We start from the raw sequence: 24,166 nt of genomic DNA, 5'->3' as shown, positions 1-24,166 counted from the left end.
CGGTTGACACAAAGCAGGAAAAATCTCGAGACCCATTGATGAAAATAACAAAACAAAGGATCCTAATGGCATAACTAGGACTCGGAGAAAAAAAACCCTCTGGAATTGTGCCATAATAAATTTGATAGAATCTAGCCAGACAGAAAATATAAGCAAGCCAAGTCTGGGCAGAAAAGATAGGATCACCAAAGGAGCAGTCAGTAATATCAGAAATTCAAGTTATGAGGACAAGCTAAGGAAGTTGGGTTTGTTTTCTTTGGAAAAGAGGCCTCTAATTGAAATGTCAGTTCCCTTCATAGTCTTGAACAAGAGTTGTTCACCATGCCTATTTATTCACATACCAGCAGGCACAGTTTAAACATCAAAGTTAGGAGTGAGAAGGGAAATCAGACAGAACTTCTGTGGAATAACTTATCAGGGAGGGCCATTGAAGTGGACAGTATAAATGGGCTCAAGGGACAATTAGATACATTTGTCAAGAGAAAATAATTAGAAATATGACTACAAAATGGGTAGACAAAGTTGGCCTCTGAAATAGGCTTATTGAGCCCAACGGCTTTTTCCTGTTCCAAAAAATTCTTTGTTCTGAAAATGAAACTATCAGCGTAATATACAGTGTGCACTTCAAAGTCATTCATTGTATGTGAAACAATCTGATAGATGTGATAAGCCCCTATATAAATATAAGCCTGCTGTTGTTCCTCCCAGGTTTTGAGAACCATTTCCACCCATAACGTTGGCAGTTTTTTTTTGTGCTGAAGAATGTGCTTATGGAATACGAAAAAGATAGTGTAGCTTTGATATTTTTGAACTTTGGGACTGGCCAGAAGGATCTTCCATTCCTGTAGATTTGTACGATCCCCAGACATGGCAAACTGATGAAGTTATCGTGTATTCTAGTCCTGAAATACTGTCCATACATAAAATCCATGTGTGCAAACTTTATGCTGTTGGCTTCCAGTGGGATGTTGCTACCGTGTTTATTTGTGCATTTGAACATGCAGACAGGAGGCTGTTTCTTGTAGACACTTGGGTGGATCAACAGGGTGGATTGTAAATGCTTGCCATTGGTCAGCTGTTGAAAAACATATTTGGCATAAATAAAACCTATAACTGACTGTGTGGATTAATTAGTAAGATTATGAAGTGCTGAGGGTTATTTTGAGAAGGAATATGGACCTTACATGAACTGTGTTCAGGTACGGTTAACTACTAGCACCTGGTGAGATAGGATCCTATCCAGGAATTTTTTGGGGGGAAGAGTGATTGGACATTTTAAATACATTGAAGCCAAAGCTGCAGATGGAGAGTGAAATCTACTGACTTCAATTCCAGTGTTTAGTGTAAATGGATCTTTACTCACCAGATATTCTCTGATGCGACAAAAGTATTGAGAAAATGTTAAAAGAAAGGCAGCAGGAACAAAGCGAGAAAGATTAAAGAAACATGCATGTGCTTATCTGTGTCTCCTGCTCTGGTGCAATCATAAGCTTGCCAGATTTATTTAATGGCTGTGTTGCTTGTACTGTGACTAAACCATGGGGTTTGCCAAAAGCAAAAAAAAACGTTTATAGTTTGATGTCTGATAAATGGCTTTGTAAAGTTTCTGAAGTTCTAAGGAAGGAGTGGTCACTGTGAATTGTGTCCAAATACTCTAACTGCTGGAGTCTGATGAGATGGGACTGTACCCAGGAACATTTTTGGGGAAGAGAGATTTGATGTATTGAATACATTCAGATGCAAGAAACTGGTAGCTCAGGAATACACTGCAATTTGTCATGTGCACTTAGTTTATATTTGCTTTTATTTTTTTTTAATGCAATAACCCAAGCCATTGTAAACTTTATACGTAGGATGTTGATCTTGGAACTTCTGCATCCTGCACTACCTGATATATGTAACCTGGATGGCCAGTTTCCTGGTATTTCCCAACATCAAGTTCTGATCTAGACGCTGTCATGAAAGAAAGGTGCAGAGTGGAGACCAGGTGCTTCCTTACAGCGAGAAGGATAAATGTGGAAAATTATTTGGTGAATCACCTCGGGCATGCTTGACCCACCTCCTAATGGTCAGTTCAAGAGCAACCTAGCTAAATGTGCAGATTGCTTGCCTATCCTCCCATCTTGGGAATGATATATAACCAAGAGAAGATAGATAAGAAAACTTAAAATATATGTATGATGGTGGGAACTAAGATCATCTTTCATGTAACTCTAGCACTTTCTATAACCCATTATCTTAATTGCCATTTATGCTTTGTTTGTTAGGAGGCTACTCTAAGTTAAGGATGTTCATTGCTCATTGAAAGAATAATTAGAAAATAAATACAGGATTGAAGAGGCAATCTTATGCTTGCCTAAGTCATCGAAGGCTTGTAAGGGCAAGGATCTACATGATGTGAGTCTGATGTTGCTTTGCTAAGACCCCTCCAGGAGAGTTTGGTAAGAACAGCCTGGGTCAAGGTGGTGGCGCTATCTCAATGAATTGAAGATATTTCCTGTAAAAACAGCCTGGCTTATTGTTGCTAAAGTTTAAGTGACTTTATCTTCAACCCTTAGCCTTGCATTTGGGTTTGTCAGTAGGGAGTTGGCAAGAGCTCTGCAACTGACAGGCAGCAGGACCTCTGGAGCATGCTTTCCATCAGAACTGTGATCAAGTGGCTTCACTATTATGGAATTATGTACTGTATTTGGCAGCATTTTCACATGGTCAGTAAAGCATGGATGACTGGTAGCCAGAAGCAACTGCCGTCATTCAGTATTCTTTTTGCGATCAGCACTAATTTACTCCCTGGCAATCTAGACATTCTCTTCAGAGATCTGATGCTCGAAGTCAAGAGACACACATGAATAATTCACTTCAGAATATACTCGATAGCATTGAAGCTACTTTGTGAATCATTTCAATTTATTGTAAATTTGAAAAATATTTTGAGTTTTAGAGTTTACCTTCCTACAGATTTGTGATTTCACATGTATTTACAGTGACTATAGTTGCATTAATTCCTTTCATGGTCACTTCTATTATCCCATGGATATTTAAATCGTAAAAAGTCTATATTTCCTTTAATTCTTTTTATGGCAGTGGTAACTTGCTGTTACTGTAACTGCACAAAGCTAATTCAGTGCGCAAGACTGAGGAGAAGTATTTTATCTACATGGGACTCTCCCCAGCAGCTGCTTGTAAAGCACCATCGACAGGAGCTTTGGGGGCAAGGTTGCCAGCTCTACCACAGCTGGACAGAAACAAATGCCTTGTGTAAAAAAAAAACGCACCAAGCCCTTTAACCTGTCAACACTATATTGTAACAATTTTTTTTACTACTTGTGATTTGTTTAGCTGACTTATACAAGCAAAGCAATTGTAATAGTCCAGAAAGACTACAGCAGCAGATCAGGTTTTAATGCAGATTTTATTTCCAAGCAATGCTGTACTTTTCATAGATTAGCTTCAAATATTTACTGAATGAATTTCCAAAAAGTTGGTCTTTTGCTGTGTCTTTGGTCCCACTTTTGTGTATCTGAATGCATTATCTAGGCTTGTTTTGACATCTAGCTTGATACTACGAAGACAGTGTTAGAAGCATCATAGTCATAGTATGTTAGAGCACAGAAGGAGGCCATTCGGCCCATCGTACCTGTGCCGGCTCTTTGAAAGAGCTATCCAATTAGTCCCATTCTCCTGCTCTTTCCCCGTGGCCCTGTAATTTTTTTTCCTTCAAGTATTCATACAATTCCCTTTTGAAAATTACTGTTGAATCTGCTTCCACCATCCTTTCAGGCAGTGCATTCCAGATCATATCAACTCTCTGCGTTTTAAAAAAAATATTTCCTCATGTTGCCACTGGCTCTTTTGCCAATTACCTTAAATCTGTGTTCTCTGGTTACTGACCCTTCTGCCACTGGAATCAGTTTCTCCTTATTTACTCTATCAAAACCCTTCATAATTTTGAGCACTTATATCAAATTTCCTCTTAACTTTCTCTGTTCTAAGGAGAACAACCCCAGCTTGTCTGTCCACATAACTGAAGTCTCTCATCCCTGGTACCATAATAACATAAGAAATAGGAACAGGAGTAGGCCATACAGCCCCTCGTGTCTGCTGCACCATTCAATAAGATCATGGCTGAACTTCCATTTCAACTCCACTTTCCCACCCTATCCATTGATTCCCTTAGTGTCCAAAAATCTATCGATCTCCGTCTTAATATACTCAACGACTGAGCATCCATAGCCCTCTGGGGTAGAGAATTCCAAACATTCACAAACCTCAGTGAAGAAACTTTTCCTCATCTACTGTGAAGACACACAAAACATGGGGTCAGCCATTTGGGGCCAAGATGAGGAAAAATTTCTTCACTCGGGGATTGTGAATCTTTGTTTAAAGTCTCTGCCATTTCCTTATTTCCCATTATAATTTCTCCTATTTCTGCCTCTAAGGGACCCATGTTTACTTTTGTTAATCTCTTCCTTTTTACAAACATGTAGAAGCTATTACAATCTTTTTATATTTCTTGCTAGTTTACTTTCATATTCAATTTTCTCCCTCTATCAATATTTTAGTCATCCTTTGCTGATTTCTAAAACCCTTCCAATCCTCAGGCTTACTACTCTTTTTGGCAACATTGAAAGCCTCTTCTTTTAACCTAATGCTATCCTTAACTTCTCTAGTTAGCCACGGTTGGATCACCCTTTTTCCGTGGAGATTTTATTCCTCAAGGGAATGTATATTCGTTGAGAATTATGAATTATTTCTTTAAACGTTCACCATTTCTTATAGACTGTCATATCTTTTAATCTAATTTCCCAATCTACCTTAGCCAACTTTTAAAAAATTCATTAATGGGATGTGGGCGTTGCTGGCAAGGCCAGCATTTATTGCCCATCTCTAATTGCCCTTGAGAAAGTGGTGGTGAGCCGCCTTCGTGAACCACTGCAGTCCGTGTGGTGAAGGTTCTCCCACAGTGCTGTTAGGTAGGGAGTTCCAGGATTTTGACCCAGCGACGATGAAGGAACAGCGATATATTTCCAAGTCGGGATGGTGTGTGACTTGGAGGGGAACGTGCAGGTGGTGGTTTTCCCATGTGCCAGCTACCCTTGTCCTTCTAGGTGGTAGAGGTCGCAGGTTTGGGAGGTGCTGTCGAAGAAGCCTTGGCGAGTTGCTGTAATGCATCCTGTGGATGGAACACACTGCAGCCACGGTGTGCCAGTGGTGGAGGGAGTGAATATTTAGGGTGGTGGATGGGGTGCCAATCAAGCGGGCTGCTTTGTCCTGGATGGTGTCGAGCTTCTTGAGTGTTGTTGGAGCTGCACTCATTCAAGCAAGTGGAGAGTATTCCATCACACTCCTGACTTGTGCCTTGTAGATGGTGGAAAGGCTTTGGAGAGTTAGGAGGTGAGTCACTCACTGCAGAATACCCAGCCTCTGACCTGCTCTTGTAGCCACAGTATTTGTGGTTGGTCCAGTTAAGTTTCTGGTCAATGGTGACCCCCAGGATGTTGATGGTGGAGGATTCGGTGATGGTAATGCCATTGAATGTCAAGGGGAGGTGGTTAGATTCTCTCTTGTTGGAGATGGTCATTGCCTGGCACTTGTCTGGCGCGAATGTTACTTGCCACTTATGAGCCCAAGCCTGGATGTTATCCAGGTCTTGCTGCATGCGGGCACGGACTGCTTCATTACCTGAGGGGTTGCGAATGGAACGGAACACTGTGCAATCATCAGTGAACATCCCCATTTCTGACCTTATGGTGGAGGGTAGGTCATTGATGAAGCAGCTGAAGATGGTTGGGCCGAGGACACTGCCCTGAGAAACTCCTGCAGCAATGCCCTGGGGCTGAGATGATTGGCCTCCAACAACCACTACCATCATGCCTATGTAATTGGCTTTGTTTAAATTTAAGACCCTAGTTTCAGACTTAACTACATCACTCTCAAACTCTAAGAAATTCTATCATGTTATGATCACTCTGCCCGAGAGGATCCTTAACTATAAGATTACTGATTAACCCTGTCTCATCGCACACAAATGACACCATTCTAGTAAATTACTCTGCACCCTCTCTAAAGCCTCGACTCCATTCCTAAACGTGGTGCCCAGAATTGAACACAATACTCCTAACCAGTGTTTTATAAAGGTTTAGCATAACTTCCTTGCTTTTGTACTCTATGCCTCTATTAATAAAGCCCAGGATCCCATATGTTTTATTAACAGCCATCTCAACTTTGTGCAAGTACACCCCTAGGTCTTATTCCACTAGCCAGTGTTACATCACCAGTAATTTATCTCTTTCACCTGGGGTAGTGAATTTATTTTCCATATCGTTTTGTTGAAGTAACTTTTGAATCACTTCCTGCATATTTACTAGTGCAGCCTTGATTTTTTTTTTAAATAAAAGGTTCTGGTTTACTTCAGTGGTGAATTAATATTGTGAAAAGTTAGTTTCTTTTCTAGTTTGTAGTAATAACACAATTTGTATTTTTTTTAAATGTTAAGGAACAGATGACCCTATGGATTTGCCCATGGACAACTTAGCAGAGAGAAAGAGTGTTCTCTTTCTTTTTCTCTCTCCCCTCTCTCTTCTCTCTCTCTCTCTCTCTATCCCCTCTCCTCTTTTTTCTCTCTTTTCTCTTTTCTCCCCTTCCCACTGGGGTGTGTGTGTGTCGCTCTCTTTAACCTGTGTGCCCTCTCTGTCTGTCTCCCTTCTCGCACTGTCTTACCCTTTCTCTCATTGCCACTGTCTGACTCTCTCTCGCCCTGGCTCCAATTTCTCTGTCCATTCCGAAGGTTGACAGAGTGCAGTCTAATTTCCAGTCCCTGCACAGGACAATATCAGCCTTTGAAGTTATACTTGCCTGTTCTGTCACATTGTCAAGCCATGTACTTCTTCTGCTTTCCTCTTAATCTATCCCCCTCAACTTTTCCAGATGGTAACAACCTCAACAATTTTTGTTTTGATTCCTGAATAATGTGTAAATCATCTTTTAACTTGTAAATACTTCAGTATTTTTCCATTCGCTCTCTGGTAGCTATTTTGTTTCCTCTATCCTACCAGAATGAAGTTGTTGAAGTTGTTACATTTCTTTTTACTTTTAATGCAAATATATATAGTCATGTAATTAAAAACTTATGAGAAATGCCCCAGCTTTGTTTTTGCTGTAGAACCAGTTCCTCGTCAGATAACTACTAAACATGCAATATCCACATATGCATATCCTTGAAAATGGCAGGATAAGTTGGTTGTGTTTTAAAAAAAAAACTAGCTTTCAGGATCCATGGTGTTATAGGCAAGAGTTCAAGAGCAAGGAAGTTATGCTAAACCTTTATAAATCAGCTAGAGTATTATGACCAATTCTGGGCACCACTCTTCAGAAAAGATGCCAAAGCCTTGGAGAGGGTGCAGAGGAGATTTAGCTGAATTATACCAATTATGTGGGGAGACTAGTGAAGCTGTGATTATTCTCCTTGGAGCAGAGCGATTATGGGGAGATTTAACAGAGGTGCTCAAAATTGAGAGGGGCTTTGATAAGAGTAAATAAGAAGAAACTGTTCCCACTGGCAGGTGGGTTGGCAACCAGAGGATTTAAGATAATTGGCAAAAGTACCAGAGGGGAGATGAGGAGAATTTTTTTTTTAATGCAGCAAGTTATGATGATCTGAAAGATTGGTGGAAGCATATTCAATAATAACTTTCAAAAGGGTATTAGATATATACTTGAAAAGGCAAAATTTGTCGGGCTGTGGGGAAACACAGGGGAGTGGGACTAATTGGACAGCTTTCAAATAGCCAACATAGGCATGATAGGCCAAAAGGCCTCCTTTTGTGCTGTAAGATTCTATGATTCTAACTGAAGTCAGTTTACATATTGAACTGGACTGACTGCTGTGTGACTACATTATCGCGCATCAAACAAGATATGTTGCATGAATAGAAGCAGTTGATTGCATCTACTTTAATGGTACATTGAAAGTCTGGAGACTGACTTAGGGATGCCTGACCTGGAAAAACCTGAGTATGTAGCGGTTCTTCGCCAGCATTGATTAGTTTTCTCTGCCCTCTGGTTGGATAGATCCAGATCAACCCTCAGGCTGTTCTAAGATGCTGGCTTCTGTTGAAATGAATGTTAACTAAAGAAGTTTGGTCTTGGGGCTTATTATGTAATGTAATAAAGTGGCCTAAATCATCTTGAACATACAAGAAAAGAATCACTACAAACAGCAACTTCAATATCTGCCTGCCACATGATACAATAATCCTTCAAATCGGGCCTTGCAATCAGCTATTAGTGTCTTTTGTTCTACATCATACTGCCTCAAGTACTCAAAATGGCATTCAGATAAAGTAATTGAAAAATCATCCAAATGTTCTGTTAAGTCTGAGCTGTACACCCACACTAAAATAAAAATGCACTGCTTGTTCAAAGGTTACAGCATTTAAAAAAAAAACTATTACTGGGTTATGTTTTATATCTGATATCCAACACAAAAACATTACAAAAAAAATCTTGCTTCAACAACAACTTGCATTTATATAGCGCCTTTAACATAGTAAAGACATCCCAAGGCGCTTCATGGGGGAGTTATCAAACAAAATTTGACACCGAGCCACATGAGATATTAGGGCAGGTGACCAAAAGCTTGGTCGAAGAGGTAGGTTTTATGGAGCGTCTTTAAAGAGAAAGAGGTGAAGAGATTTAGGGAGGAAATTCCGGAGCCTAGGGCTTAGGCAGCTGCAGGCACGGCAGCCAATGGTGGAGCGATGAAAATTGGGGATGCACAAGAGGCCAGGATTGGAGGAGTGCAGAGATCTGTGAGGGTTGTAAGCGTAGAGGAGGTTACAGAGCTAGGGAGGGTGCAAGGTGGGAGGTTGGCCAGGAGAGCATTGGAATAGTCGAGTCTAGAGGTAACTAAGGTATTGATAGAGGCAAAATTCCTTCTAGCATTAGTGTTCACTTCCATGGAGCAATGGAATATGGGGTCATGCTTTATTATTGCAGTCTTGACCACAGCACCCTAGAGTGGAACAAGTGAGACAGGATCTTACCTCATGGGAGTAATTGTGCAATCCAAGGGGAAAAGAAGAAATAAGTTGTATCAAAGCCACCTGCCCTCAAAGCTTTGAAAAAAAAAATCATCGTGTAAATTCAACATGTAATTCAGTTCAACTTGTGTACAGGTGTTGAGAAGTAGACGTTTAAAGAAATTCTGTAGCACTGACATTTCTTAAAATGGTTTCTCTTAAGAATGATTTTATGCTAATTTCCCCCCCCCCACATTTATTCACAGAAAAGCTAATTGTCTATCAGCACGAGTTCCATGCCTTGAGAGAGCGTCTTCGTGTGGCCGAGCATCGAACTTTGCAGCGTTCCTCAGAACTAAATTCTGTCCTGGAGCAGTTCAAACGTATAGTGGCTGCATCAAATTGGAGCAAAGAGGCTCTGAGCAATTTTTCAGGTAATTCGTATTGGTGATGCATCTGATTCATGTGTTCTTCAGGAAAGGCAATGAAATACTGCAGCTGTCACAACCAAAACTGCTTAAAAGTGAAATGACATTAGTTTGATTGCAGGCATTAAAAGATCAGCGGATTCAAGCAGATTAAATTAAAATGCTTCAACACAGTGCTTTTATTGCACGGTTCTAAGCTGCACTCAAATGTAATTAGCATTACCCTCCTTTCCCATAGTCTACCCACACAACATATTGCCCTTCATTGAGAGGACAACATGGAAACTTGCTCCCAGCTTTTTGTTAATGTCATTCTCTGGCTGATAGGTGTGTGAGAGCAGTCTTGGGTGACTAGCACGCTGAATTGTTTTCCATCTCTGGAAGTGACTGCCTGCTGCCTGGTTTTATGCAACCCCATTCAGTTCAACTTTTCCTCATTTTGTGTGCAGCTGGGTAACACTAACATGAGCAGAAAGAGAGCCAGTTTGGCTAAGAATTTAAGGGCCACCATTAGTACTAATTGCTACCAGTAAGTTGGGTGGTCAGCAGTTTAGTGGGAATTGGGTCAAGAGACCAGGAGGTAGGTCCCATGGACAATATGAGCTCGGACAGGGCATGAGGGAAGTAGAAGAGAAACTAGAGAGAGATGCACGTTCGAGGCTAGGGCGGGGGGATCCTTGGGGGAAATTTGGCTTGTGGTATTGGTTCTATCATTGCCAATATCAATTTCTCCAGACATTAATATTACCATTAGCGGTAGACATGCAAAACTTTTATCTCCCAATGTTTGGTTCAGAGAGGACCATGAGTCACATAACTTCCATTGCAAATGGCCACAATTCATGCTCCAAAGTTGTGGTACCCATTGATGGAGATGAAAGCTTCATGCACTATCTTGATGATGTAAGAATGCCTCGAGGCTAGGATTTAATTACCTGGTGCCAAGAGTAAGAACTTCAAGTTGTCAACTATTTTGTTATGGACTATTACACCTTCATCTGCCTAGACCCTAAGCTCTGGAATTCCCTCCCTAAACCTCTACACCTCTCCTCCTTTAAATCGCTCCTTAAAACCTACCTCTTTGACCAAGCTTTTGGTCACCTGTCCTGATATCTCTTTGTGTGGCTCGATGTCTGATAACACTCCTGTGAAGCGCCTTGGGATGTTTTTACTACATTAAAGGCGCTATATAAATGCAAGTTATGTGATTATTCATTTAGAATATTTAGCTTGGTATATGTGTATGTAGATCACTTTGTTTTAACTTTTTAAGATTGTGGGCCTTCATTTTGTATTTTAGACAAAAGGACTATTGTTGCTTTATCATAGGTTTTACTTATCCTAATAAGCCAGCATATCGGGATATTTTGACGCCCCCCCCACCCCGATCCCAACCCAAAAAGAAATTTAGATGTCTGAATGTACTCACCTATCTTACTGCATTTTCAGATGATGCCAAAAAGCTGTTGAAAGATCTGACCAACAAAAATGCCCTACAAGTGCCAAATATCTACCACCACATGCCCCACTTACTTAACAGCGAGGAAAGCCTTCAACCTGCTGTGCAGGTTGGCCTCGGCAGAACTGGCGGTAAGTTACTAGAAGTGTTCTTTTCTCTTGCATTAAAATGAAAGGAAAATAACGTACTTTAAACTTGTTTGAATTAAATTGAAAGGTATTTATGTTGTCCTGTCCGAAGATGTCTATTCCACTCATTTGGTGAAGTAAATCTGTCATTTTTGACTTTGTCTTAAAGCCAGCCAGATCAGCCTTTTTCACCAAGGACTGAGGTCGCTGGATGTATTCAGAAAACAAATTGCATTCTCAATTTGTTACATTGTTCACAAGCTGAAGTTAATCATCAGCTGGTTGATAGTTAAGTATAAATGTGTTTATTACACTCATCTACATGCTGCCCCTCGGCGACATTATCTGAAAACACGATGTCAGGATCCACATGTGTGCTGACGACACCCAGCTCTACCTCACCACCACCACCTCAACTATCACCACCACTATCTCTGATTTGTCATGCTGCTTCTCCGATATCCAGTACCGGATGAGCAGAAATTTCCTCCAACTAAATATTGGGAAGACTGAAGCCATTGTCCACAATTGCCCACCACAAACTCTGTTCCCTAGCCACTGCCTAAGGCTGAACCAGACCATTTGCAGCCTATTTTCCCATTGAGTTTCTGACCACATATCTGCTACATCACCAAGACCGCCTACTTCTACCTCTAACATCGCCCGTCTCCGCCCCTGCCTCAGCTCATCTACTGCTGGAACCCTCATCCATGCCTTTGTTACCACTGGACTTGACTCTTCCAATGATCTAAAGGTCGGCCTCCCATCTTCTACCCTCCATAAACTTGATCTCATCCAAAACTCTGCTGCCTGTATCCTAACTCACACCAAGTCCTGTTCACCAATCACCCCTTGTGCTCGCTGACCTACATTGGCTCCCGGCCTCGATTTTAAAATTCTCATCCTTGTTTTCAAATCCCTCCATGGCCTCACCTCTCCCTATCTCTGTAACCTCCTCCAGCTCTACAACCCTCTGAGATATCTGTGCTCCTCCAGTTCTGGCCTCTTGCGTATCCTCGATTTTAATCACTCCACCATTGGTGGCCATGCCTTCATCTGCCTAGGTAGGCCCTAATCTCTGGAATTCCCTCCCTAAACTGGTCCATCTCTCCACCTCTCCTTTTAAGATGCTCCTTAAAACCTGCCTCTTTGACCAAGCTGTCCTAATGTCTCTATGTGTCTCGGTGTCAAAGTTGTTTGATAACGCCCCTGTGAAGTGCTTGGGACATTTTACTACATCAAAGGCAACAAGTTGTTGTGTGGAAAACCTTTCATGATCCAGCAAAGAAGTTTAATTGAGCATTTTTAAATTGGCCAATAAAATTCAGTTAACTACTCCTTGTCAAAAACCTGTTATGAATGTTAGAAATGTTGCAGTCAAATCTTAATTGTGCATTTCCTGCTGTGCCTCACATGTAGATACATATCATACCCCATGGTTGTGTATAATAACATCTTTGCATCATGGGCTGCACAATTTACAAATAAGATACACCTGTGAGATACAAAATTCTAACAATGCAGAATAGGTCCATCAACACCTGATGAGAAAACACAAGTTAACATTTCAGATGCAATTACACCTCAGAACGGGAGACTTTTACATAGAATGTACAGCACAGAAACAGACCATTCGGCCCAACTGGTCTATGCTGGTGTTTATGCTCCACACGAGCCTCCTCCCTCCCTACTTCATCTAACCCTATCAGCATATCCTTCTATTCCTTTCTCCCTCCTGTGTATCTAGCTTCCCCTTAAATGCATCTATACTAGTTGCCTCAGCTACTCCTTGTGGTAGAGAGTCCACATTCCAACCACTCTTTGGGTAAAGAAGTTTCTCCTGAATTCCCTATTGGATTTATTAGTAATTGTCTTATATTTATGGCCCCTAGTTCTGGTCTCCCTGCAAATGGAAACATCTCTGTCTACCCTATTAAACCCTTTCATAATCTTAAAGACCTCTATCAGGTCACCCCTCGGTTCTTTTTTCTAGAGAAAAGAACCCCATCCTGCTCAATCTTCCTGATAGGTATAACCTCTCAGTTCTGGTATCATCCCAGTACACCTTTTTTGCACCTTCTCCAGTGCCTCTCTATCCTTTTAATAATATGGAGACTACAACTATTCACAATACTCCAAGAGTGGTCTAACCAAGGTTCTAGACAAGTTTAACATAACTTCTCTGCTTTTCAATTCTATCTTTCTAGAAATGAACTTGGTTTACTTTTTTTATGGTCTCATTAACCTGCATTGCTACTTTTAGTGATTTGTATACCTGTACCCCCAGATCACTCTGCTCCTCTATCCCATTTAGACTGTTATTACCCAAGCAGTTTGTGGCCCCCTTATTCTTCCTACCAAAATTTAATACTTCACACTAATCTATGTTGAAATTCATTTGCCAATTACATGCCCATTCTGCAAGTTTATTAATGTCCTTCTGTGTTTTTTCACATTCCTGTGGAGTTGATAGTGAGGAGGAAAGCTGTAGACTGCAGGAAGATATCAATGGGCTAGTCAGGTGGGCAGAAAAGTGGCAAATGGAATTCAATCTGGAGAAGTGTGAGGTAGTGCATTTGGGGAGGGCAAACAAGGCAAGGGAGTACACAATAAATGGGAGGATACTGAAAGGTGTAGAGGAAGTGAGGGACCTTGGAGTGCATGTCCACAGATTGCTGAAGGTAGCAGGACAGGTAATAAGGTGGTTAAGAAGGAATATGGAATACTTTATTAGCTGAGGCATAGAATATAAGAGCAGGGAGGTTTTGCTGGAACTGTATAAAACACTGGTTAGGCTACAGCCTGAGTACTGCGTACAGTTCTGGTCACATTACAGGAAAGATGTAATTGCACTAGAGAAGGTACAGAGGAAATTTACGAGGATGTTGCCAGGACTGGAGAATTTTAGATGTGAGGAAAGATTGGATAGGCTGGAGTTGTTCTCTTTGGCTGAGGGGTGATTTAATTGAGTGTACAAAATGATGAGGGGCCTAGATAGAGTGAATAGGAAGGTCCTATTTCCCTTAGTAGAGAAGTCAATAACTAGGGGGCATAGATTTAAGGTAATTGATAGAAGGATTAGAGGGGAGCTGAGGAGAAATTTTTTCACCCAGAGGTTGGTGGCGATCTGGAACTCATTGCCTGAAAGAGTGGTAGAGGCAGAAACCTTCATCACATTGGTAGAAGGATTAGAGGGGAACTGAGGAAATTTTTTTTTCACCCAGAGGGTGTTAGGGATTTGGAACTCACTGTCTGAAAGGGTGGTAGAGGCAGAAACCCTCAACTCATTTTAAAAAGTACCTGGATGTGCACCTGAAGTGCTGTGACCTACAAGGCTACGGACCAAGTGCAGGAAAGTGGGATTAGGCTGGGTTGCTTATTTTCGGCCGGCGCGGATATGATGGGCCAAATGGCCACCTTCTGTGCCATAAATTTTCTATGATTCCTCCTCAGTATTAACTATACCCTCCAATTCGGTGTCATCCGCAAATTTTGAAATTGTACTTCCGATTCTCAAGTCCAAATCGTTTACGTAAATGTTGAACAACAGTGGTTCCATGTTGTAGTATTGTGAATAGTTGTAGTCTCCATATTGTTGTAGATCCTTGTGGAACACCACTTCCCACCTTTTACTAATCCCTTTTAACCCCTACTCTCTGTTTTCTGTTTTGTAGCCAGCTTGCTAACATTCTGCTACTTGTCCCCTGACTCCACATGCTCTGACCGTAGTTATGAGTATACAATATGATATCTTATTGAAGTCCTTTTGAAAATCAAAATGTATTACATCTACAACATTACCCTTGTCTACCCTTTCTGTTACTACTTCAAAGAATTCAATAAGGTTGGTCAAGCATGGCCTTCCCTTTTAAAATGCGTGCTGACTATTCTTTATTATATTTTAAGTTTTTAGATGTTTTTCTATTACATCTGAGTATGGATTCCATTATCATTCCCACCCCCGACGTTAAACTAATTGGTCTATAGTTCCCTGTTCTGGTTCTATCGTCCTTTTCAAATATCGGAATCACATTAGCTATCTGCCATTCCTCTGGCATTATTCCCTTTTCTAATGAATTTTTATCTATATATGTAATAGTGCCTCTGCTATCTTTTTCCCTAACTTCCTTTAATATGCACAGATGCAATCCATCCGGACCAGGAGTTTTATCCTTTCTAAGTTTGATTCGTTTATCAATTATCTCCCCCCTTTCTATCTTAAATGTCTTTATTTTTTTTGATTTCTTCTAATGTCATGCCCACCATATTAGTCTCCCTGGTACATACTGAAGCAAAGTATTTTTCAATAATTCTACCATTTTGCTGTCATTACTTGAGTTTATCGTGTGTATCCCTTAGTGGCCGTGGCCCTATCCCTATCCTGATTTTTCTTTTGTAAACAATTTTACAACACCAAGTTATAGTCCAGCAATTTTATTTTAAATTCACAAGCTTTCGGAGATTTTCTCCTTCCTCAGGCAAATGTTTCAAGATCTCCTTGAAGCCTACGCATTTATACATATTGAACAATAAAACATGGTGTTTACAGACTGCCCCTGCAACTGCCCGTTGCCAAGGCAATCACCGTGTTCAGACAGAGAGGTGTTACCTGCAGAACCTCTGAATACACATTCAACAAAAAAACAAACAGGGAAAAAAAACAGAGAAAAAAAAACACAGAGAGAGGCAGAAACATCCGGAAGGCAGAGAGAGCCAGCAAATGACCCATTATATTAAAAACAGATAACATTTGTTCGCTGGTGGGGTAACGTGTAGCGTGACATGAACCCAAGATCCCGGTTGAGGCCGTCCTCATGGGTGCGGAACTTGGCTATCAATTTCTGCTCGACAATTTTGCGTTGTCGTGTGTCTCGAAGGCCGCCTTGGAGTACGCTTACCCGAAGGTCGGTGGATGAATGTCCATGACTGCTGAAGTGTTCCCCGACTGGGAGGGAACCCTCCTGTTTGGCGATTGTTGCGCGGTGTCCGTTCATCCGTTGTCGCAGCGTCTGCATGGTCTCGCCAATGTACCATGCTCTGGGGCATCCTTTCCTGCAACGTATGAGGTAGACAACGTTGGCTGAGTCACAGGAGTATGAACCATGCACCTGGTGGGTGGTGTCATCTCGTGTGATGGTGGTATCTGTGTCGATGATCTGGCATGTCTTGCAGAGGTTACCGTGGCAGGGTTGTGTGGCGTCGTGGACGCTGTTCTCTTGAAAGCTAGGTAGTTTGCTGCGAACGATGGTCTGTTTGAGGTTGGGTGGCTGTTTAAAGGCGAGTAGTGGAGGTGTGGGGATGGCCATAGCGAGGTGTTTGTCCTCATTGATGACATGTTGAAGGCTGCGGAGAACATGGCGTAGTTTCTCCGCTCCGGGGAAGTACTGGACGACAAAGGGTACTCTGTTGGTTGCGTCCCGTGTTAGTCTCCTGAGGAGGTCTATGCGATTTTTTGCTGTGGCCCGTCGGAACTGTCGATCGATGAGTCGAGCGTCATATCCCGTTCTTACTAGGGCGTCTTTCAGCGTCTGTAGGTGTCCATCGCGTTCCTCCTCGTCTGAGCAGACCCTGTGTATTCGCAGGGCCTGTCCATAGGGGATGGCCTCTTTGACGTGGTTAGGGTGGAAGCTGGAAAAGTGGAGCATCGTGAGGTTGTCCGTGGGCTTGCGGTAGAGTGAGGTGCTGAGGTGCCCGTCTTTGATGGAGATTCGTGTGTCCAAGAAAGAAACTGATTCTGAGGAGTAGTCCATGGTGAGCTTGATGGTGGGATGGAACTTGTTGATGTTATCGTGTAGTCTCTTTAGTGATTCCTTGCCGTGGGTCCATAGAAAGAAAATGTCGTCGATGTATCTGGTGTATAGTGTTGGTTGGAGGTCTTGTGCAGTGAAGAAGTCCTGCTCGAACTTGTGCATGAAAATGTTGGCGTATTGGGGTGCGAATTTGGTCCCCATGGCTGTTCCGTGTGTTTGGGTAAAGAACTGGTTATCGAAGGTGAAGACATTGTGATCCAGGATGAAGCGGATGAGTTGTAGGATGGCTTCCGGAGATTGGCTGTTGTTGGTGTTGAGTATTGATGCTGTCGCAGCGATGCCGTCATCGTGGGGGATACTGGTGTATAGTGCCGAGACGTCCATCGTGGTGAGAAGTGTTCCTGGTTCAACTGGTCCGTGGGTACTGAGTTTTTGTAGGAAGTCTGTAGTGTCACGACAGAAGCTGGGGGTTCCCTGTACGATGGGTTTCAGGATGCCCTCGATGTATCCAGAGAGGTTCTCACACAGGGTTCCGTTGCCTGATACGATGGGACGTCCGGGTGTGTTGGCTTTGTGTATCTTTGGGAGGCAGTAGAAGTCTCCCACGCGGGGATTACGTGGGATGAGAATGCGTAGGATGCTTTGAAGGTCTGGATCGAAGGTCTTGATCAGTTTGTTGAGCTGGTGGGTGTGTTCTTTGGTCGGATCTGCGGGTAACCGTCTGTAGTGTTCCTGGTTGTCCAGTTGTCGGTATGCTTCTTTGCAATAGTCTGTTCTGTTCTGTATGACTATGGCTCCTCCTTTGTCTTTTGTTTTTCTTTTGTTATTTATGTGTCTGTAGAATACTTTACTATTTATTTTTATATTCCTTAAAAATTAATTTTGTAGTTCTCTCTGCTTTCCTAATTTTTCTTGAACTTCTTTCTTAACCTTTTTGTATTCCCTTTTGTCATCCTCTCTTTTGTTGTCTATGTAATTAGTGTATGTCTTTTTCTTTAGTTTCAATTTTGCCCTTATTTATTTCTTCTTCCATGCTGTATCATTACTGGCTAGTTTGTTATTGCTTTTTAAAGAGATATATTTCTTCTGGACTCTCTTGATCACTGTTTTAAATGTTTCCTACTGCTGTTCTATTTTTGTTTCAGTTTTTTCCCAGTTTATTTTCCCTAGTTCCATTCTCATCCCCTAAAAATCAGCCTTTTTCCAATTTATTACTTTGGTCTTTGTCTTATGTCCTTCTCAATCTTTATCTTAAACCTTATTATGTTGTGGTCACTATTGCCTAGATGTTCCCCCTATGCTTACTTCTCTTATCTGTTCCAGTTCATTTCATTTCCCATTACTAGATCCAGCAGTGCTTCCTCTCTTGGGCTTTTTACATACTGGGTAAGAAAGGAATCCTGAACGCATTGTGAAAAATCCATTCCCTGTGCCCTTTTACCTACCTCTTCTTGCCAGTTTATTTGGGGATAGTTTAAAATCTTTCATGATTATTGTTCTATGTACTTTGCTCATTTCACATATTTGCTTACATATTCCTTCCTCCACAATTAGGTGGTCTGTAATATATCCCTATAAACGTGATTGATCCCTTCTTATCTTTTATTTCAATCCAACTGTAAGATAAGTAAGATCCATTTATAGGTTTGATCAAAATAGAGAGGTGGGGGCAAGAGAATAACAGGTAGAAGTTGAAAGTCAGGACTGCTGACTCGTCACAGAGAAGCAGTTAATGAGTTGAAAGCTAGCAAACTTTTTTGAGAAACTGGAAAAAGGTGATAACTGTGGGTAATAAACAAAAGTCCTTTCAGTGAGGCAATAAAAAAGCATTTAAAGAAGAAAATGGTATGAAATAACTAAATTAAGATAGAGTAAATGCATGGAGGTGGGGGGGAAATCCAAAATGGAGGATAATGGGTGTAGGGAGGGGACTGCAAATGCTGGAAATCTTAAAATGCTGGAAACGTGACACATCTGCCAGCACCCACAAAGGGAAAAAACAGACCACTGTCTCAGGTGCACACCTCCTTCCGGAACTGTGTTCAGACACAGGCCTTGCATCCTAAAAGTCAATGCACTCCCATTTCCCCCAAATGCCACCGGGACCAGCATATATCCCTAGTACCTCCACTGCTAAGAAAATGGGACAGTGAGATTTGTATCCTTCTGCATCTGTCCCTGGAAACATACCATTCCCCTAAGTCACTTACAATTGCATCAATTACCTAGCTCTTTGCCTTCCATTTGCTATGATACATCTGCAGCAAGCAAGTTGATCAACTACTCCCCTCTCCATCTTTGATGCCCGTGCCCCCATTAAAACTGTTACTCTCTCCCAGCATAGTATGGGCCCCATCTTCGTTCCCTCAAGTCTAAGGAGTGCAATAGAGCATATCTGGTGCACAACTGGTTTAGCCATTCATCACCAGATCTGGCTGGACCACATCAAGCACTATTGGGCCTCACTTTCCTCTGCCAAAACCACCCACTACTCCAGAATGATCCTGGAGAGCAAAGATAATCCCCAGCTTCTTTTCTTCACTTCGTTGTTTCCTTAAACCCCTCTCCCCTTCCACCCTCAGCTATGACTAGCGCAAGGATCTCATAGACAGCTTTGTCACTAAGATTGAGACTACCCATTTAGCTGTCTTTGCTGTTTCCTTCCTTTGCCCTTGCCCATCAGGCCAAACCTCTCCTCCAGGATCCCCCTAACTGAGCCCTGATCCAGAGCCTTTCCCCTGTTTCTCTCCTATCTTCCCCCATGCCCTATGCCAAACTCATCTGTTCCATGCCCCATTCCCACTTAACTGCTGACCACCCAACTTTTCTTCCTGGTCCCTATGCTAGCTGACATTGGAAATGGTTCCTTCTCCTCAGGTACTGTCCACCTCCCTTTTTTTTAAAAAATGTAAAATGCCATCATTACCTCCTTTCTCAAAAAGCTCACCCTCTGCCCGTCCATCCTTGCAAACTATTGTCTAATGTCCAATCTCCTTTCCTCTTGAGTCCTTGAACGTGTTTTTGCCTCCTAAATCCATGCCTGTCTTTCCCACAGCTCCATGTTTGAATCTCTCCAATCAGGTTTCCATCCCTGAAGCAACCCTACTCAAAGTCAGAAATGACATCATCTGTGACTGTGACGATGGTACATTTTCCCTCGTCGACCTCTCTGCAACCTTTGAAATCCTCCTCCACTGTCTCTCTCCTCTGTTGTCCAACTCAGTGGGACTGCCCTCGCTTAGTTCCACTCTTACCTATCCAATCATGGCCATAGCTGCTCCAGCAATGGCTTCTCTTCCCACTCCCATGCCATTGCCTCTGGAGTCCCCCAAGGATCCTTCTTTGGTTCCCTCCTCTTCCTCATCTACATGCTGCTCCGTGGCGACATCAGACAAAGACATGGGGTCAGGTTCAACATGTATGCTGACAATACCCAGCTCTATCTCTCCACCATCTCTCAACCCTTCCACTTCCTTTGTGTGGTCAGACTGCTTGGCTGACATCCCATCTTGGATGAGCCACAGTTTCCTCCAATTAAACATTGGGAAGACTGAAGCCATTGTCTTTGACTCCTACTATCATACTCCAGATCTTTGCCATCGATTCCATTCCCCCTCCCTGGCCAATGTCTCTGGATGAACTGAAATGTTTGCATCCATGACATCCTATTCAACCCCGAGCTGAACTTCCGTCCCCATATCCTCTTCACAAAGTCCATCTACCTCTGTACCCTCGCCGGCCTCTGCTCCTGCCCATCTGTTGCTGAAACTCTCATCCTTACTTTTGTCACCCCTGCTAAAATCTCTTTCTTTGGCTCAGTGCCCATTTTTGTCTGACTGCATCTCTGTGAAGACGTTTTTCAACGTTAAAGGCATTATATCAATGCAAGTTGTTCTTTTGCATTTTCCTAATGGCCATGGCAGAATGAGTGGAATGTTTAAACTCCAGCTGTTTCACGTTCAGTGATGCACTGCAGAAAATCTTCCAGCAGTCACGGTACCACCACTGCACAGGAAAACTAAACTGATTGATTAAATGATCCCACAGTTGACCCCACAGTGATGATGGCTGAAACAATTACTTTTTCCTAGCTTAGAAGAGCGCTCCAGTTTTTTGGCCATCATTATGTGCCACATTGTCTGTTTATGCAATCCTGCCTCATTTACAACAATCTGCTGACCTCTTGTAAACTCCAGTAGTGTTTATTCCTGTTTATATTTGACCATACAAGAGACTTTCATTATTTGAAGCATATAACAAGGCAAGGCTTAGAAACTAATCTTTATCATCATTGCATGTAAACTCCCAAGAATGCTAATTTTTATTTTCCACGCCAGCCAAGCTACACAAACGAAAAACGAGTCAGCCCCAATGTGGAAGTTTCCAAATTCAATCCAAGTGGGAACGAGGTTGGAAAAGCTGACAGTTGGCAAATTTGCTGTTGGCCAAGCAACAGAAAAGAACCTTGTTTAATTACAATTTATATTGCTAGTGTTACAACACGCCAAAGACTAACTTAAAGTTAAAATAAGCTTTAATAATTGACTAGATTATTCTTAGTAGTTCAATAATGAATCTTTTGCCAACTGTATTAAATACGTATCTGGTTGCACTGAGAGGCAGTAGTAATGCTAAAAGTAACATTAACTTCTGAAGTGCAATTTTCTGCTCTGTCATATTTGCACATGAAAAACTACCCACTATTCAAGTATAGGCCCTTGATTTTGAATACATTTTCAATGCTAGGTGTTTGTTTTTTAACTGTAATTTTTGTTCAATTTAAAAACTGAATACAGTGAGGCAGGTTAGAGTTTAAAATGCTCACTTTGGTTTGTAGTTGAACCATAGTGGGGGGCTGACATTCGGATTAGATCTTGGGAGTTCCTGAAGTTGAACTACAGAGAGAAAACTTTGTCTAGCTCATCTTACACTGAGCACGGAGTATTGCTGGTGAATAAACCTGGAGGATTGGAGTGATGATACTCCAACCTACCGTGTGAAGGACGATGAAAAAACTAAATCAATGTGTGGATGAAAGGGAGAAGAGTCACAATTGGGGAAAATAAGTACAAATAAATGGCAGGAATCAAGGCATTTTGAAACACCTAAATGAATATCAGAACAACAGATAACAACAAACAAAACAAATAACCTATGCCCCATAAACAAGATGCTATTATACCCAAAAGAATTAGTCCTTTCTTGTCCCCAGGTTATACTTCTTTGAACCATAATGACCTTCAGGTACTCATTAGCATGCTGATTACTATTAACATAGCTATAAAGCAGCAATTTTCTTGCTGTATTTGGAGTGGGAGTGCTCATCTGAAGACTGCCAGGGGAAAACATTAACAGCATAAATCTACTGCTGAAATTGGCACCCCTCCAACACTTTAATAGTCTTTCTTCTGGTCTACTTGATTATCTAGAGTGTGGCATCATTACCCAGGTCCCTGCTGATGCATTAATGAGAACAAAGGGGCCTAAATTCAACATCGCTTGTGTCCAAGCCGCTGCTAAATTCAGCAAGGCCTTTCTTTAGGCAGCCATGGCTACTGCCTGAAATGAGCAGAGATCTCATTTCAATATTGAAACGACGCTCCTGTGCCTATTTCCAGACAATTGTAAACAATTTTACAACACCAAGTTATAGTCCAGCAATTTTATTTTAAATTCACAAGCTTTCGGAGATTTTCTCCTTCCTCAGGCAAATGTTTCAAGATCTCCTTGAAGCCTACGCATTTATACATATTGAACAATAATACATGGTGTTTACAGACTGCCCCTGCAACTGCCCGTTGCCAAGGCAATCACCGTGTTCAGACAGAGAGGTGTTACCTGCAGAACCTCCGAATACACATTCAACAAAAAAACAAACAGGGAAAAAAAACAGAGAAAAAAAACACAGAGAGAGGCAGAAACATCCGGAAGGCAGAGAGAGCCAGCAAATGACCCATTATATTAAAAACAGATAACATTTGTTCGCTGGTGGGGTAACGTGTAGCGTGACATGAACCCAAGATCCCGGTTGAGGCCGTCCTCATGGGTGCGGAACTTGGCTATCAATTTCTGCTCGACGATTTTGCGTTGTCGTGTGTCTCGAAGGCCGCCTTGGAGTACGCTTACCCGAAGGTCGGTGGATGAATGTCCATGACTGCTGAAGTGTTCCCCGACTGGGAGGGAACCCTCCTGTTTGGCGATTGTTGCGCGGTGTCCGTTCATCCGTTGTCGCAGCGTCTGCATGGTCTCGCCAATGTACCATGCTCTGGGGCATCCTTTCCTGCAACGTATGAGGTAGACAACGTTGGCTGAGTCACAGGAGTATGAACCATGCACCTGGTGGGTGGTGTCATCTCGTGTGATGGTGGTATCTGTGTCGATGATCTGGCATGTCTTGCAGAGGTTACCGTGGCAGGGTTGTGTGGCGTCGTGGACGCTGTTCTCTTGAAAGCTAGGTAGTTTGCTGCGAACGATGGTCTGTTTGAGGTTGGGTGGCTGTTTAAAGGCGAGTAGTGGAGGTGTGGGGATGGCCATAGCGAGGTGTTTGTCCTCATTGATGACATGTTGAAGGCTGCGGAGAACATGGCGTAGTTTCTCCGCTCCGGGGAAGTACTGGACGACAAAGGGTACTCTGTTGGTTGCGTCCCGTGTTAGTCTCCTGAGGAGGTCTATGCGATTTTTTGCTGTGGCCCGTCGGAACTGTCGATCGATGAGTCGAGCGTCATATCCCGTTCTTACTAGGGCGTCTTTCAGCGTCTGTAGGTGTCCATCGCGTTCCTCCTCGTCTGAGCAGACCCTGTGTATTCGCAGGGCCTGTCCATAGGGGATGGCCTCTTTGACGTGGTTAGGGTGGAAGCTGGAAAAGTGGAGCATCGTGAGGTTGTCCGTGGGCTTGCGGTAGAGTGAGGTGCTGAGGTGCCCGTCTTTGATGGAGATTCGTGTGTCCAAGAAAGAAACTGATTCTGAGGAGTAGTCCATGGTGAGCTTGATGGTGGGATGGAACTTGTTGATGTTATCGTGTAGTCTCTTTAGTGATTCCTTGCCGTGGGTCCATAGAAAGAAAATGTCGTCGATGTATCTGGTGTATAGTGTTGGTTGGAGGTCTTGTGCAGTGAAGAAGTCCTGCTCGAACTTGTGCATGAAAATGTTGGCGTATTGGGGTGCGAATTTGGTCCCCATGGCTGTTCCGTGTGTTTGGGTAAAGAACTGGTTATCGAAGGTGAAGACATTGTGATCCAGGATGAAGCGGATGAGTTGTAGGATGGCTTCCGGAGATTGGCTGTTGTTGGTGTTGAGTATTGATGCTGTCGCAGCGATGCCGTCATCGTGGGGGATACTGGTGTATAGTGCCGAGACGTCCATCGTGGTGAGAAGTGTTCCT

General features: G+C 42.5%; 1 protein-coding gene across 1 annotated transcript in view; it reads left to right on the top strand.

The window, feature by feature from the left end:
* Positions 1-9,286: 9,286 nt before the first annotated feature.
* The window catches only part of LOC137308262 (alpha-1,3-mannosyl-glycoprotein 4-beta-N-acetylglucosaminyltransferase A-like), a gene marked incomplete at both ends in the record, with an annotated part of 29,592 nt that continues 14,712 nt past the window's right edge, over positions 9,287-24,166 (top strand). Inside the window, 2 exons of the mRNA XM_067977095.1 lie at positions 9,287-9,454; positions 10,898-11,038. Coding sequence (XP_067833196.1) covers positions 9,287-9,454; positions 10,898-11,038 — 309 coding nt within the window. The remainder of the gene's footprint in view (positions 9,455-10,897; positions 11,039-24,166) is intronic.

This window comes from Heptranchias perlo, unplaced genomic scaffold, assembly GCF_035084215.1.
Source record: "Heptranchias perlo isolate sHepPer1 unplaced genomic scaffold, sHepPer1.hap1 HAP1_SCAFFOLD_1254, whole genome shotgun sequence".
NCBI lineage: Eukaryota > Metazoa > Chordata > Chondrichthyes > Hexanchiformes > Hexanchidae > Heptranchias > Heptranchias perlo.
This window is presented reverse-complemented; position numbering and strand designations above follow the sequence as displayed.